Genomic DNA, 17,139 nt, shown 5'->3' with positions numbered 1-17,139 from the left:
CTATTATTGCGACTATTTTTATTACAACTATATTTGCCGACCACGGTCTTACTAATAAACGTGGCAATGCAATATGTTATATATTTTTCAAGGATATTTATTGTGTATTTATTTAAAAATCTTTGATTTATATTACAGTATTTGAAATAAAGTTTTAATACCTTAATAAAAAGGACACAAAATAAATATGTTAGAAGTATAATATCACAAAGAATGGATCACCAATACAAGGTAAACATTTCAAATTCCTCGCTTTAGTACAAACTATTGAGATAACTAAGTCTGATTCCTTCAGATTATAACAAAAAATACAAACAATATAATTATATAAAACCTCTCTATTATCTATACATAATGGCTTATAGATATTATATTATTTATATATTATATATTATATATCTCCAGGCTCCAGCATTGAGTGTCCATGGGCGGCGGTATCTCTTAACACCAGGTGAGCCATTTTTGCCCCCTGTTCTATAAAAAAAACCCGATCAATTCATATTCAAAGGAACACTGTTATAAACGTAAATTACAATTTTATCCTATAACAGAAATATAGCCAGCCATTTACAAACTTAGCTAAAAAGTAACGCAAGGCTTTAAGTTGACAATGATAACTGGAAAAAGAATATTTGTAATCTGAATAAAAACCTGCGACCACAGTCTTAAAGTTTACACCAGATGCGACAACTTCGTTTACAGATCGGAAATGAATTTCTTCAATAAGTATGGAATCTCAGTTGGCAATAAACAGCGCTTGCTGTAATGAGTTTTCACTTTGAAAGGCTGCGGCTTCCATGCAAGTTTCTATTGAAGTACGACTCGATAAAAAGCTCAGAGCGGACACGACGACAAGCGGAGCGAGATGTGAGATTTCAAAGCTTTTGCAAAGTTTTTATATGACATTTTAGATATGTTAACATTTACATACATAGACTCTTTTTATAAAGATTAATGTAAAATATATTGCAATATTATCAATTGCACCACCACTGCTGAATTGTTTCGTAAGCGCATGAGAGTAAATTTTTTACGGAACGTCACGAAGATGTGCAGCGTTTTTGTCGAAGAAAAGGGAGAGAGCGATTGAGACCGACTGAGAGAGAGTGCGAAAGGGAGATCGCGAAAAAAATACATATTTTTTTTATAACGCCACGCAACTATTTTATTATAGTATAGTAGTATTATTTTGTTATACGTATATACGTTATCATTTCGAGATGTTTTGCTTTAAGAGCCACGGCAACAATTGTAGTATACTTTTTCTATAAACTTAAAGCGTAAGATTAAACGTATAATATTTTTGAAAAGATTTTTATCTTGTCCAGGAAATTTAACTTCTAACGCGTGTATATAAGTACGTTGTTTTTTATAGAGTCAATCAATGAGTTATTTGGACAATGAATCACGAAAAGTGTTAACGAATCCATTCGAATGCTTGTAACGGAAACAGTCAAAAGCGAAGCGGAAAGCGTTTTTTAAGCGGTATGTGGTTAACACATATCCAAATTAAAACGAGTTTAAAACAATTTAAATAACATTAATTTGGTTTTGTGTGATCAGTGTTAAACTGATACATCTTGATATATATTTCTACTGTAGGTGTGTATGTAGCTGAAGTTCTTTTAAACGGCTGGACCGATTTGGATACATTTTTTCGTTTGCATCTGGGTGGCGCCCTGGTTTGTTTAGATTCACAAATCAGTCCCGCATATGACGCTGCAGTCGGTATCTATGTTATTATCTATACAGCAAATAAAAAGCTGGTATATATATATAAATATTCTGTGCATGTGTTCGTAACAAAACTCCTAAACGGCAGGACAGATCTTTTTTGTGTAATACGTATAGTATAAATAAAAAATACTATAATTACAAGACAAGAATCCCAAACCTTTTTAAAACTTAATTTGAATTCTTATTTATCTTTTGATCATGGAATAATAGGGTACACCTGTAAGCAAAATAAAGAAAAACGGTAATTCGAAACAACCTTCAAATTTTCCGACGAAGTTTCCCACAGAGATAAGAGCCAATAATTCCATATAATGGATATAACTACAGGAAAAAATTCTAAGCAAATTATATTACCCAAGTTAATCCAATATTCAGAGCTTCTAAGAAAATGTCCTTTTATTAAATTATATGAATGTGGAATTTCCGATAAAATATTTTCGTCTGTGAATTTAACGCAAATCTTTTAGAGTTTCGACGTTTGTGTTTGATTCCCGGAAAATATATTTTATTTTTTAGATAGAAGTTTCAGGAATGAAGCTGTTACGTAATCGCCGGCTTGGTATAGCATAAAGCATTCTGGGTTTGATTCTCGCAATCGAAGATTTAAAAATGTTGTGAAGATTTAAAAATCAGAACTCTTTTAATTTTTTATTTCGATTATTAGATAATTTATCTGAATGAAGGTTGAAAGTCCAACAAAATATCTAAGTTTGATTCCTGGGGAATATTCCTGCTTTTGGCTGATTTTTAAATAGATGTTTCATTCGGCTTGTAGCTGTCCCATAATCGCTAACTTGGCTTAGTGATTACTGGCATAAATAATATTAAAATATTTTTGAATTATTTCCAGATTTATGTTTTTAAATTGGTGCAATATATGACAGTAGAACATAACGCCAGAAAAAATATTCGAAATGAAAACTGCTTTAAATTACTACAGATCCATGTATTATATTTATTACATATAAAAAACAGGTTTATTATGAGACAAATGCTCAGGTTTTGACACCAAACTCCAGAATTTGTTGCCACAATTTCGTTGCCCGGAAACCAAAATGGGTTTCAGAAATTTAGCAGCTAATAAAAAGTGAAAACGTTCTTGAATTCGAGATCTCCTTCAAAGATCCTTTGGGAATGCTATGTTTTACGATTAAAGGATGAAATGGAGTCCCATAGTCCCATAATGGGGCATAGGGCACTTTTTGACGCATAACTACTTTAAAATTTAAGTAACATGCGACGTAGAATAAAAGATTACAGGCCATTTTATATTACCTAATTTATATATGTTTTAACAGAAGAAAGTGTTTTTGACGTAACGAAAGTAATATATATTATATCAACTACTGATGTATAGTTTAATAATAATAAAGTTCATTTTACAATATTGTGTATGTTATTTGCTTCCTGTGCTGTATTAATATACTTGGTATAAGCAGTAGATAAGCGACAATTTAATTAAGTATGACAGTAATAGTTATAAAAACATGTATAGTTATTAAAATTATAATTTTTTAACGACGTAGGTAATACGTTTTAATTATCTACGTCTTTTCCTTTTTTCTTACTTGATCAGTTTTGATCTGAGAATTGGTTTTCTATCGTTCGGTGTTTCGTTCGTTCGGAAACCTGTAAATTCTGTGTTTTATTAAAACTACAAATGATACAACATGTGTAGAATGTTGCAAAATGGTATTTTTTTAATCAGTCGTTCAATTCGCAGCTGTTCTCCTTTTATTTTATAAACGCCATATAACATTCGAGTGAAGGAAAACATTTGAGGAATACATTTAGACACCTACCACTTACTTCTCATAGATAATTAATAAGATTCATATTTTTATGTTTGTTAAGAATACATTTTTTTAAACATTCTAGGTCAGTTAGAATGAATAAATTAAACATGTTACAATTTTTTTTTATATATTAAAGGGGCCGTTATCGCAGCCCAGGGACAACCACTTTTTAGTGGGTGCTTTGGCAGTCTTCGATGTAGGAGAACACTCTTACGTTGAATAATTGAAGATCGTATCTCACAGGCAAGAATCGTCGATTCCTCAATTCGCCAGCTCGCAAAAGAAAGTGTCTTGTGAAACGGACTGTGGAAGACTTCCATGAAGTTAATATTATTTGAGCACCGCATTTTAATTTTTTTTAAATAAATACAGTATTCTGTTGTAGACTAGAGATAACTAGATAAATATTTTTATGAATATCTTATTTTATAATTTTGACTTTCAAAAATGCCTTTATGATGATGAATGATGAATTGCCTTGTTTTATGCGTAAAGTACTTTGCATTTCGACGATCCCAAAATGTGTATTTATATTTAATATTTGCGTACAATTTAAATATTCCGAAATCGGCTTAGTAATTTATGCGAGTCCCAACAATTTGATTTGTTGAGTCACTCCCCAATCCAGAGTTATTTGCGATTCACTTGATTTATTACCGCAAGGTATGGGAATAGGAAAAAAATATTTTTAGCTAACGCGAGTAAGTGATTAAAGCATTCGAACGGCTTTAATTTTCCCAATGTTCATTGACTTTTTTATTGGACATGAGGCAAATGAGCATGGACAACAACTGAGCGTATCTTAACCAGCTGCCCACTGGCGACCCTGCTGGCAAATGTAGTGTACATGGGTAGTGGTGTCATCTAACATCAGGTGAGTCTCCTATTACATAAAAAAATCGTTTGTCAATAAAGTCGGTTTGCTCACGATAGATGAACGTGACAACGTCATAAATGCTGATGGAATGGTTGCATTTTTCAATAGAAAATTTTAATTTTATTTGTTTGATAGATATTTTGTATGGATATAGAGAAGGAGGTAAATGGAAATCACAATTGAATTGATCGAATTACATTTATTTGTACCGAGTTTGGCTGCTCGGCCGCCAAGTAGGTGAGAGACAGATGTGAACGCTGGCGAACGCGGAGGCCGATTATGCATGCCTCTTTGTCGCTCGTTCCGCGCTCTCACTTGCACTTCAAGCACAAAACGGAATGCCTCAGAGCGAGGTAACGCCTCATACGACATGTTTTTTTGTGCGTTGCGCCGGCTTTATCGAATTATCAGACTTTGTCACGTCAAAAACTTCCGCAAGTTATATAGTTTCCGCTTATGTATATTTACAAACTATAGTCTTAGCAATATCTGAATAGCTAATTTTACATTCCCTAGCCCTCCAGCCAGAGACAAATACAAATTACAGATCTAATTATAAAATACGCTTCTGCCAGTATTCGAAACCGATACCTCAATTTACAACAGCGTTAGGCCGCAAAGCCTTCAGGCAGTATTAGTAGGTAACTCCAGAATTTGTTGTGATTTGGTTACCGACTCGATTCCGTATTTAATTTTCCATTCAATCAAAAAATCCTAAATCGAATCGAAAATCCAATACTGGCAATTACTCCGTTTTGTGGTTTTATTTAAAGATCTGTTATAAATGTCAGAAGCATTTACGTATAACATATATGTCGAAGTGAATAAAATTTGTCAAGTTGTCGTCACATTAATCATCTGACATTTTTATTTACAAGTAACTTCGCGATTCCGGCGCAGACGCCGATCAGAGAACATCTGAACTCATCTATCAATGTTTTGATAAATGTTGCGTGGCGAGCCTTTCTAATAAAACAATGACATCGTATTCTCTTACTATATAATCTCTGTCATATTTGTAAATAACTGTTCTATAATAGAAATAAAATATAAACACGTAATTTTTTATCACTGTGACACAAAAGACCATTGTATTAGAATTTATTTCTAATGATTCAGATTTCGGCATAGACAAGAGGTCCAAGACATGGTGAAGGTCACGAATAAGTTTTAATTGAGCAAATAAGAAAAAATCCATGGATTCAGTGGGGTTTTACCAGTGAACGAACAATCATGCCAAGACATACCATGCTAGCTATTCTCTAATAGGTTATCACAGACGTTTAAGCAATTACCTTTGCAGATGGTGAACTGGAAGGTTCGTCAAATAGAGCCCAGACCTTGGGCTTGATCCTCTGCCAGGGGCCGAGCTCCCCAGCATGGTAAGATTCTTCATACCCGAAGATTCTTGCAATCTCTTCTTCAGATGGCTTTTCACTGTCGATATCGAGTTTATCCAGGATTGCCAGAGTATTCTGAAAAATAATCATTTACCATGAATTCCATTAAGTAATATTAGTGCCTGCTATCGGTAGATTTTTGTGTCTTTCAATTCTGTATTTACTATTTTAAAATCAATTGGGCACACAAAATCATTTATTCATGTAGGTAACATAATGAATATAACTTCATTCATAACACTTATGAACGTCAAAAAAAGAAATATACATTAAATGCTTCTTATTTTACATTTACTACCAATTCTCAAATCAAGGGCGTAGAACGGAAGTGAAGAACTGGCAATAAACTCTCCGCCACTCTTTTTAATCGCCAAGGATTTTTTTACACAACTTTTGTACAGCCAGGAAGCACGACTTTAGAATTAAGAAATTTATCTTAGGGATTAGATCTCTTAACTGAAGAATTTCAGCTGTTTTTGCGATTTTCAATCACTTAAGGCCTTTTGACTTTGAGGCTCTATAGGATCTTAAGGCTTCCAACTGAATGATTCAATAAACTGCCTCAATGGAAAATTTCTTATTATGACCTTCATCGACTGTTTTTAATTTGTCTGACCCAGTTTTAATGTCATGATTGATATGACTAGCAGAGGATTTTTTGCAGAGGTTTTTTTGACGTTCATAAGTGTATATTGTTACCTATATGAATAAATAAATTTTGATTTGATTTGATTGCTTCCGAATTTTTGCATTACCGCACGCATATAGCGTTAATTGTTCATCAAGGCAGAATACTAAATACAATCCGTATCAATTCGACGTCCTCCTTGAGGTAGTTTTTGCCATGCACTTCTGCTATGTGAAACAAGCTAATTGAAGTATTTCCAAACCAATTCACCTTGTGGTCCTTCAAGCAAAGAGCGTATCAATTCTTAACCAGTCGGCATCGCATTTGCGAGCAAAATCTATCAATGTCGCAGAAGTATCACTTCACATCAGGTGAGCCTCCTGCCCGTTACCTCTTGTCAGCTCTATACATCGAGAGCAAACAACTTATATGATGCAATGCTACCGCGGCTAATAAATGGTCTACCCAATCAGATATTAGATAGCCTAACCGTAACCAACATAAACTTTAAATGAAAAAAAACTACTTTTATATGCATTTGTCGCGCTTCTAAACAAGACTGCTATGGTTACAAACCACAGCGGTTTTCTAACATACTATGACATTATATTTTTTGTAAAAAGTAAATATAAAGAATTATTATATTATACAGGGTGTCCCAGAAAAAATGGATAATCCTTGAACCCCGCACGGAACAGCTCTCCAGCGCTCAGAAATAATATAAAATAAACTTCCAAGTGATAACCAAAATATGATTTTTTTTTAGAAAAACATACGTTATTTTTACTTTACTTCACATTTATGTGCACAACGGCCAGAAAATTCATATAGGTAATTCAATGTACACTTATGAACGTCAAAAAAGAAACATGAAATGCTTCTAATTACATTTACTGCCAGTTCTCAAGGGCGTAAAACGGGCGTGAACGTTGAAGAATTACAAGAATTACAAGCGTAAACCAAATTTTAACATTTATCTTACACCTGAAGCCAAAATGAGCCCTTTAGTTTTTCCCACATTGATAATTATAATATAGCATTCTTGTTTCCCATTAAATCCACTTGTAAATGAAAGCGAAGTTAATCTTTTTCTAACTGTCGCGACCCACTACCCCATATTTTATTTTAGTTATAAGATCATATTTTAAATGATTCAAGATACTTTACACCCAGCTTCAAACAAAGTGTTTCATTTAACATATCCACAACAACCATCACCGAGTTATATCTTAAAGTCAAATTTGTTGGGAAATGCTATTAAAGAAGTCAGTATAGCTTATCCTAGCCTTGTTTAATTATATGAGATAAGACATATAATATAGTACCAACCCCTTTGACTTCTAGCATATAAAATCTGACTTTATTGAGTCGTAAATTGCTATGTTGGCCCAGATCAAGTTGAGTTACGAATTGTATGGTCCAATTAGAGGCTTTAGCGATAAACCGTATAATAATATTTGTAGATGTATGTAAAAGGCTAAGGGAGGTTTGACTTATAGTTTCATTATTAATTTACGACAAGTGGGCTATAAATATGATATTAACAATTATTATTTCGCTTGGTATCAAACCCAAATAATCTTTTAGTTGAACGCCATTACTATTAAGTGATCATTATTATCTAAACTATAATCATTAATAATTTATATTTTGGTATATTTTTTTGTTCTTATATATGTTTAATTTTGGTGGTAGGATAAGGAAATAATTAAACAGGTTTTTGCAATATCATATTTTTGCAGTGTTGGCATAGTGGCTTGATTGATTCTCATGACTGGTCGTAGGTTCCAACCCAAGCTGTGCACCAATGGACTTTTTATATGCATTTATAAGAAACCAGCAAGCCGTATGGATATTCAGAAACGAAACTTAACGCTAAGTCAGAATCTCGTAAGTAAAAAATGTATTCGAGTTTGACAATTGACACCCAAAAACGGCGTGTTGCGGTCACCGAGTTGCCTACAAAATCTGAAGGTTGTATCGCAATTATTTTCGTGTTTCAGCTTGACAATGGAAAAAGTTAAAAGGTCATATGAGAAAATTATCTTGTACCAAACACAATAGCCCGAAGCAACAGATGGTCTAACAAGAAAAGTTTGCCTAATACAAATATAAATGACTTTTATTCGAACAAAAATTATAATTTACTTTAATATCTCTTAAGTAGGTCAAAGTCAAAAGAAGCGTCTTATTAAAGCAAAATAGATTGGAGTAAAATTATTCTAAATGTTGTAATTAAAACGACCTATTTGGTTCAAAATAAATTGAGTTTATGTTAATGTGGGCTTCATAATGCGTGCTTAGGTATATACTTCATTTTACATCACTACATAGTATAAAACAAAGTCACATTCTCTATTCCTATGTATGTTTAAATCTTTGAATCTACGCAACGGATTTTGATGCGGTTTTTTTAATAGATTACATTTTACCTTACGAGATTTCTCAAAATAATGTACTAAGTATTGTAAGCATTGAAAAGGTCTGCAGAACTTAGAATTTAGCAGCAATTGGACGCGTTTAATATCGGAGCTCTCTAGCGATAATAACAATACTTAATAAAACGTGCTTTTCATCAGCATTGCACCCGAAGCCGGGACTGGTCACTAGTATTTATAGTGATAAAAAAAAACTTTGGAAAAATGCAACCATTCCATCAGTATTTTCTTATGACATTTTCACGTTCAACTATCGTCAGTAAGCCGACTTTACAGACAACCAATTTTTTTTTATCTAAACCCGGAGAAAGTGTGAAGAACAGAAACGAATTTTAGGGTACATTCTTTCTACACTCCATGATATTTCTTAGTTACGCATAAACTATGAGCCGAAATGGGGTAAATTGTGCAAAGCCATAAAGCTGGCGAGAAACTATTAATTATATAAACTCATCATGAACACACTGTAGTCATTAAGTTATCGTCGTAAACGGAGTTGATAACGAGTTAACCTTTCAGCAGTAATGGCGTCCAAAATTTTATACACATTCGTAGTCAGCCTCTGCTTCGAATGGCTATAATCTTAATATATATATTTCTTGTGTGCGTGTGTATGTGACTGAACTCCTCCTAAACGACTGGACCGATTTAGACGAAATTTTTTGTGTGTGTTCAAGGGGATCTGGGAATGGTTTAGATTCACAATTTTGTCCGCTGGACAATGTTTTTTAATTAATTTTCAATTTATTAGTTGTTGGTTGATTGATTTTGGAATGTTTTACATTGGATCCGACAGACGGCGCTACCATCGCAGTGTCAAATTTTAAATAATATTCGAATTTTAATTTTAGTCTGTCCCGAAATTTAAAAAAAGTTTTGTTAATGATAATGGTCACACACGATATAACACAATGATGTGTTATATCGTGTGTGACCATGTGCTGGATCGTTAGATATTGTCATAACATTTGAATAATAATTTTCATCAAAATGGCTTATTAAAAATTGAAATTTTGAAATTAAAGACGTGTAGACAGGACAACGTCTGTCGGATCCGCTAGTAATTTATATAATTTGAAAATAGATATAACTATGTTACTCATAGATAACATAGCAACGTGGTCATATATTTTTTGAATCGATCCAGTCGTTTGAGATTATTTGCTATTAATACAATATAGAATAGGACAGTATATACAGGACAGAATTAATTGGAAGAGTACATGTGTATAGAGAATGAGTATGGTTCAAGAAACATTTTTATTAATTCGATTTTGTATAATAATAATACATTTTGGTAACAAAATTTTGCTTTTACTGTTGTACAAAGGTAAAATTTTAAGTTAGGTCACGGGACGAAATACATCAATATGTCGCGATTCTAAATGGGTAATATATAGAAATGTAGGTAGGTAAACAAAGTTATTAAAATAATATAAATGTAGGTTTTTTGCAGCGACACTGTCACAAGTTGACGAATTACTATTTTGTCCGATTAGAGTTAATTAAAACGTTATATTTTTATGGCGGAAATAAAAAGCAATCAAAGCAAAGCTAACAAGCAAATAAAAAGTAACAAAAAATATTAATTACAAAATTAAATTGTATACTGCTGACGTGTGTAAAGATTGAAAATGAAACATTGGAACTATTTTTTGAAGGGCCTATTAAAAGGCAAGCAGGCTAGTACCACGTAGTGGTTGTGCGAAAAAGCAATAAACTTTACAAGCTCAGATTTACATTAATTTTATATACATACGATGATATTCAATTCTTACATTGAGACTCTTGGCAAACAGACACACGGCTTGATTCTTAAGTCCTTTTAAGTATTCTTCAACTTAGAAAATAAGTTGGCTTTTTCACAAAATATTATGGAAATGTGACCTACTTGTGAAATCACAATTTTCACTCAAAATTAGTTTGAAATTTATTTTCAAGTTTATAATAACATATATGCTATAACTACTATGTATGAAAACATCAGTGGCGCTTCAAACATTTTAGTTCAGGACCTCAGATTCCTGATGATGATCATTTGTCATAGGAAAGTAGGTTATCAGCCTCCTGTGACACGCCGATGACTTTTTGGTTCTTGAGCGAAGGTTAAATGCGCACATAGAAAGAAAAAATATATCACAGACGAGGATCGAACCTACGATTCCTGTCTTCAAGGATGAGAGTCGTACGCTAAATCTACTAGGCCAATACTGTAGTGAGCCTTATTTAATTATAATACAACTTTATATAAACGACTTGTCTTCAAGTAGTTATTTTTGTATCATACTATAAAAGTATGGTATCATACTATAAAGATGTTGGTATATGAATTAGTATTTAGTTATTAATTATTATAATTCAAATAAATGTGAATGATAATTGCAATTGCATATTTTTCAGTACAAGAAAACTGTTATTAACTCAATGTTATTATTTTTTAAAACTTTGAATGGATCGTTTTTAAACATACATTACATACATATTAAAAAAAACATTACTGGCAAACAAAATCAAGTCTTTCCTTTTTAAAGTGGAAAATTTTAACATCTCTATAATAAGTATTGTTACGAGCTAGGGGATCGGATAGAAAACGCCGTCGATTTCTTCAAGGGTTTATTTCAATAAAATCTACGAGGAATTCGTTAACACTAATATCTGGAAATTACGCACAGAAAAGCACTAAAAACACACACAATGAAACACTGTCACTAATCACTTAAAACACTCAGTACTTTATCACTGGTATCACTTAATCGCACTTTTTCTCTTCGGTGTTTATCGCTTGGAATCGCATTCAAAACTGAACTGAGTGGTCGCGTTTTGGCTCGCTTATATATCCCTGGGAAGAATCTCGAACGATGTTTCCGATGTTTACGAGAACTTTCTAGGCGGGAGCGCTACTGAGTAGCGATCGCCTAATTCTAGAACGCGCGTACTTGCTATCTCTTTCGCACACTGCTGCGTGCTTGTCGTACGACGTTCTAGAGTTCTCGGTCTAGCTTCGAGAAGGTTCTTATCTTTTCTCTCTTTCGCGTATCAAACAGTGCTTGTCCCACACCTAGAAAATTCGTTCTAGAATATGCCTTCTTCAAAGGGTTATAACCAGGCCTGAAAACGCCTGAAAACGGGTCTGCCGAAAAGTGTACCATTCGTCTATACGTGTTCTGAAACCGACTGAAAAAATGTTTCAGCCTCCTGAAAACTAAGGCAACATTATGTAAATTTCGAATTTCTAATATGTGATTGACCCTCTCCTGAAACGGTCATAAATCATATTTCAGCCTGCTGAAAAGTTCTCTAAGTAGTGGAAAAATCTAAAAACATTGCAGTTGACCCGTCTTCGTAACACTACCCTCTCCTTAGACATGCTCGTCCCGAGCATCATCACTTCCTTTCATCATTATCCTTTTCCCTCGCGACCGAGTCTGCGAATCCTTATCGCCTGCACAAGCTTTACATTTCTTGATCCAGTCTTCTACATCTTCACGATAATTAATCCAGTAAAATATTTCTTTAACCTTCCTAAGAGTCCCTTTTACTCCTAAATGTCCACTAGATAACTCAATATGACACATTTCTAGTATGTCGCGAACCTTGGATCTTGGCACCACTAACTGCAAATGATCGCCTTGAGCATTTTTTAATTTGCGACATAACACTCCATTATGTAGAACTAAACTGTCCCATTCAGTCCAGTAACTCTTAGTAGTGTTACTTGTAGATGCAACTTCACTCCATTGTGGCTTGACAGCTGAAGATTTCATCCAGTCCAGAATTGGTTTAATGTCACAATCCTCTTGCTGTTCTATCTGCATCAACCTACCACCGAAATCTGAACGAATGGTATCTGTTCTAAGCATCCTCACGTGACCATCCCTTCCGTCCTGTTTGGTGACTTTTTCACTTGGCCTTGGAGACGCATCATCTGAACTCCTTATTAGCTCTCTTTCATGGATCGATAACATATCAGAAAATTTCTTTAATTGTTCCTCTGCCTTTGATAGGTGTATTGACAAGGCTTCCTCATAGTTATCCGGAAATGTTCGAACTGCGTTCAACTCTTGTTGTTTACTGGCCTGTCCGTCCACATCGATTACTCTACAGATGTCATAACCACAATTTGAAGAATTGCCTTTTAAGGAGACTTCCTGTTCTCCACACTTGAAGATCCCTTTTTCCAGATCTATTTTACATTTGTAAAACTTCATAAAGTCTAACCCGATTATACAGTCATCTACTATGTCAGCAAGAACTACCTTGTGTCTGTAAAAACGTTCACCAATCTTGAAGGTCGCGATACCTTCTCCCCGATCGGCTATGCGTTGACCCGTAGCTGTAACAAGATGTGCAATTCCTCTAGAAGGGCTTCTAGAAAATGTCTTCAGAAGTTGGTGTCTGATTACTGTTCGTGAAGCTCCAGTATCAAGTGTCACATTACACTTAGTTCCATTGACTTCCCCGTCGATGACTAAGGTATTTCCACGTCTAGCCTTTACATCACCTCGGAAGTCTTTCTTAGGGCACGAAAACCTCATGTGACCTACTTCCCCACAGATGTAACAGGTTGGCCCACGTTGACCAGTAGCTCTTTCCGTGACAGCCCTAATGCGGTAAGGTCGAGGATCTTTCTGAATCGCCTCTACCTCCAACGCATGGGCTAGAGCGTCCTTCAGGTTCTTGTGGTGACCAAGTTTCACTCTCAGCCTGACTTCACGATCTCTTATTCCATCTATGAAGGTTTGCACTAATATCTTGTCTGCTACATCTGGTAAGGATGCGTAAGCTTTCCTTACCAGCTTCTCTATTTCCAGACCCCATTCTTGCAAGCTCTCACTTGATCGCTGCATTCTCTCCCGTAATTGAGCCCTGTAAACTGGCTCTAAATGTGAGTCTCCATAACGTGACTCCAGGGCATTCAGCAGTCGCGTTAGCGTCACATCTCCTGTCATAACTTCCAACACGTCCAGGGCTTCACCTCGCAATCCCAACATAAGGGCAGCCGCAGCCTGATTATCTTTCCAACCGTTTATCTTGCATAAAGCCTCAAACTGTACCTTGTAGGCGTCCCAAGAAGAAGAACCATTAAAAGTAGGTGCTTCCAGCGTTCCAGATGATTCCACAAATCCAGACATCTTAAGGCACTGAACCTCCTTTTCTAACTCAAGCAAGCGTTTCTCCTGTTCGGAAAACCTACTGTCCAGGTTTTCAAACTTTGATATTAGAGTCTCCGTTTTCTTTGTCTGCATCCCTGCATCTGCTGCAGACACTGTCACGAACTTCTCTTGACTCTCCCTTGGAGTAATTGGCATTTTTCTATCCCCAATTCTGACACCAAAATGTTACGAGCTAGGGGATCGGATAGAAAACGCCGTCGATTTCTTCAAGGGTTTATTTCAATAAAATCTACGAGGAATTCGTTAACACTAATATCTGGAAATTACGCACAGAAAAGCACTAAAAACACACACAATGAAACACTGTCACTAATCACTTAAAACACTCAGTACTTTATCACTGGTATCACTTAATCGCACTTTTTCTCTTCGGTGTTTATCGCTTGGAATCGCATTCAAAACTGAACTGAGTGGTCGCGTTTTGGCTCGCTTATATATCCCTGGGAAGAATCTCGAACGATGTTTCCGATGTTTACGAGAACTTTCTAGGCGGGAGCGCTACTGAGTAGCGATCGCCTAATTCTAGAACGCGCGTACTTGCTATCTCTTTCGCACACTGCTGCGTGCTTGTCGTACGACGTTCTAGAGTTCTCGGTCTAGCTTCGAGAAGGTTCTTATCTTTTCTCTCTTTCGCGTATCAAACAGTGCTTGTCCCACACCTAGAAAATTCGTTCTAGAATATGCCTTCTTCAAAGGGTTATAACCAGGCCTGAAAACGCCTGAAAACGGGTCTGCCGAAAAGTGTACCATTCGTCTATACGTGTTCTGAAACCGACTGAAAAAATGTTTCAGCCTCCTGAAAACTAAGGCAACATTATGTAAATTTCGAATTTCTAATATGTGATTGACCCTCTCCTGAAACGGTCATAAATCATATTTCAGCCTGCTGAAAAGTTCTCTAAGTAGTGGAAAAATCTAAAAACATTGCAGTTGACCCGTCTTCGTAACAGTATTATAGTTGTATAGACCCCAAAACATTAACGAACTTTGCAGGTAGGTAGTTTGTGTTTGTACGAGGCACATATTATATACAGTTTATATGTTATTTTGAGTTTTTTTTTTTAAATTATTTATGCAGTTCTTGTAACTACCTTCTATAGCTGTTTCTTTTTTTATTGTTCCAAATTAGGGTTGTCTGGAAGAAATCGCTTTTCTTCCACCACGGCCGCCCGTTGTCTCATAACTTATAATGTTTTTTGTAAGGTAACAAATCGTAAATAAATAAATGGTACATTTGTGAGTATCTTGTCGCATATGGTGGAGGAATTCATAGAGAAATTAGGACTTAACACTCCTTTAAAACATTAAAGATACGTAGTGATAAATCAAATTAATTCATCAACAATTTTTTCAACTAAAATACTTCGGCACTTTCTGTCAAATGATTTTTATGCTAATGAGTAAAAGAGACAATTAGAATGCTGTATATTATGACTGTAATACTTAAACAATATCGTGTGAGCCCTATATTGTTACAATTACGGCAAACTCTCGAACCCAATTGGAACCCAAAACAAATGCCATCATACAAAACAAATAAACGTTAGTCGGAAATTGGAAATTGGTTATCTTTGAGGGTAAATGTGGGCCTTTGTGTTATGAAATAATATTGTTCCGTATTCACACATACAAAATGTATATGGCTATTTCTAAACATACTTACAACCCTACTAACGTCAATGATTAAAAAATAAAATTACACAATTATAGTAAATTTTATTTTAGTTTTTCTCTCAAACATGGAACACAAGGAAGACAACCAGATCTCCAACTTTTTCCACCCTAATTTATTTAGTGCCATCGACATCCAATTTCTTCCAGATACCCTCTCGCTCCCGTCAGCCCATCGCTCTATTTGTCTTCTTTTGTTTCTTCTTCCCTTTCCCGTCCATTCGGTTATCAGTAAAATATTTGTCCTTTTTGAGAAAAATTGGCCTTAATAAAGCCATATCATAAACAAAAAATTAGTAAGATATCAACTTAATAAATTAATTACACTGCAAATATTGCATTGTTTTTTATTATAGAACAGGGGCAAACGGGCAGAAGGCTCACCTGATCTTAAGGGATACCGCCGCTTATGGACACTCCCGATGCTAGAGGGCTCGAAATTGCGTTGCCGGCCTTTTAAGAATTTGTACGCTCTTTTACGAATCGCCTCGAGGTAATGATTGGAGAATATGAACATAATTATAGTGTCAATACACTTCCCCTCCCCGTGCAATATTAGAATAGCAACTTCCCAAGAGCAAGCAGAGCAAGAGCAAGCAGGCGCAACAAAGCCAAATAAAAAAATGTGTGCTTGAAATAGTGTACACAGGTGTGCGAAGTGTAGTGATATGTTTTTTTATATTTTTTTTAAAGAGCTTTACAGAAATTGGTTAAATAAGTTTAAATTAGATAAAGTTTAGCAAATAGCTGTTATAGAAATGAATACAAATAATACAATTATATCATTTTACCTTATTACTACTAAGATTATTACAGAATTTAATTAATTGTCATAGAATTATTATTTTCACCGAAAACTACGTATGAGTTGTTATGGGTAACTGCAGTTGTATAACTGTATTAATTGAAGCAAATTAGGATGGTGAAAAATTTCATATGTATGTAGGACATAATATAGTATTATAAATAATGAAACATATTTTAATATTGTATTAACAAAAAGATTGACTGATCTTAATCCCGCCGTTAGCAAGTTAAGTATTCACGCTGTTAAATATTTAAAGCCGAGCTCCCACGAAAAACAGAATTTAACTTAAAGTAAATAAGACTCAAGCCACTATGCATTAAACTTTATACAGAACTTTGTATTGGGGAAAATTTTCATGAATTCTCAAAGGATTTCAACTTGGCAAAGTAAAATTTTGAACATTCGAACTATATTGCAGTTCTTCGCGGGTGATAGCGTTAATATGACAATATTTTAATTATTTTATAATTATAGTACATATTATAGTGAAGTTAAATTGATGACTAATACGACAATATATATGTTAACCATAACAAAATATTTAATTATTATTTGCATTAATTAATAGTCACTAACCACGTAGGTTGCCGGATCGGGTACACACCTAATT

The 17,139-nt window shown here is 34.6% G+C and overlaps 1 protein-coding gene across 1 annotated transcript in view; it reads right to left on the bottom strand.

The window, feature by feature from the left end:
- The window catches only part of LOC110993892 (potassium voltage-gated channel protein Shaw), a 110,905-nt gene that overhangs the window by 54,388 nt on the left and 39,378 nt on the right, over window positions 1-17,139 (bottom strand). Inside the window, exon 4 of the mRNA XM_022260295.2 lies at window positions 5,706-5,885. Within this exon, the coding sequence (XP_022115987.1) occupies window positions 5,706-5,885 (180 nt within the window). The remainder of the gene's footprint in view (window positions 1-5,705; window positions 5,886-17,139) is intronic.

This window comes from Pieris rapae, chromosome 21, assembly GCF_905147795.1.
Source record: "Pieris rapae chromosome 21, ilPieRapa1.1, whole genome shotgun sequence".
Classification (NCBI taxonomy): domain Eukaryota; kingdom Metazoa; phylum Arthropoda; class Insecta; order Lepidoptera; family Pieridae; genus Pieris; species Pieris rapae.
Note: the sequence above shows the minus strand (reverse complement) of the source record. Positions and strands in the feature narration are given on the sequence as shown.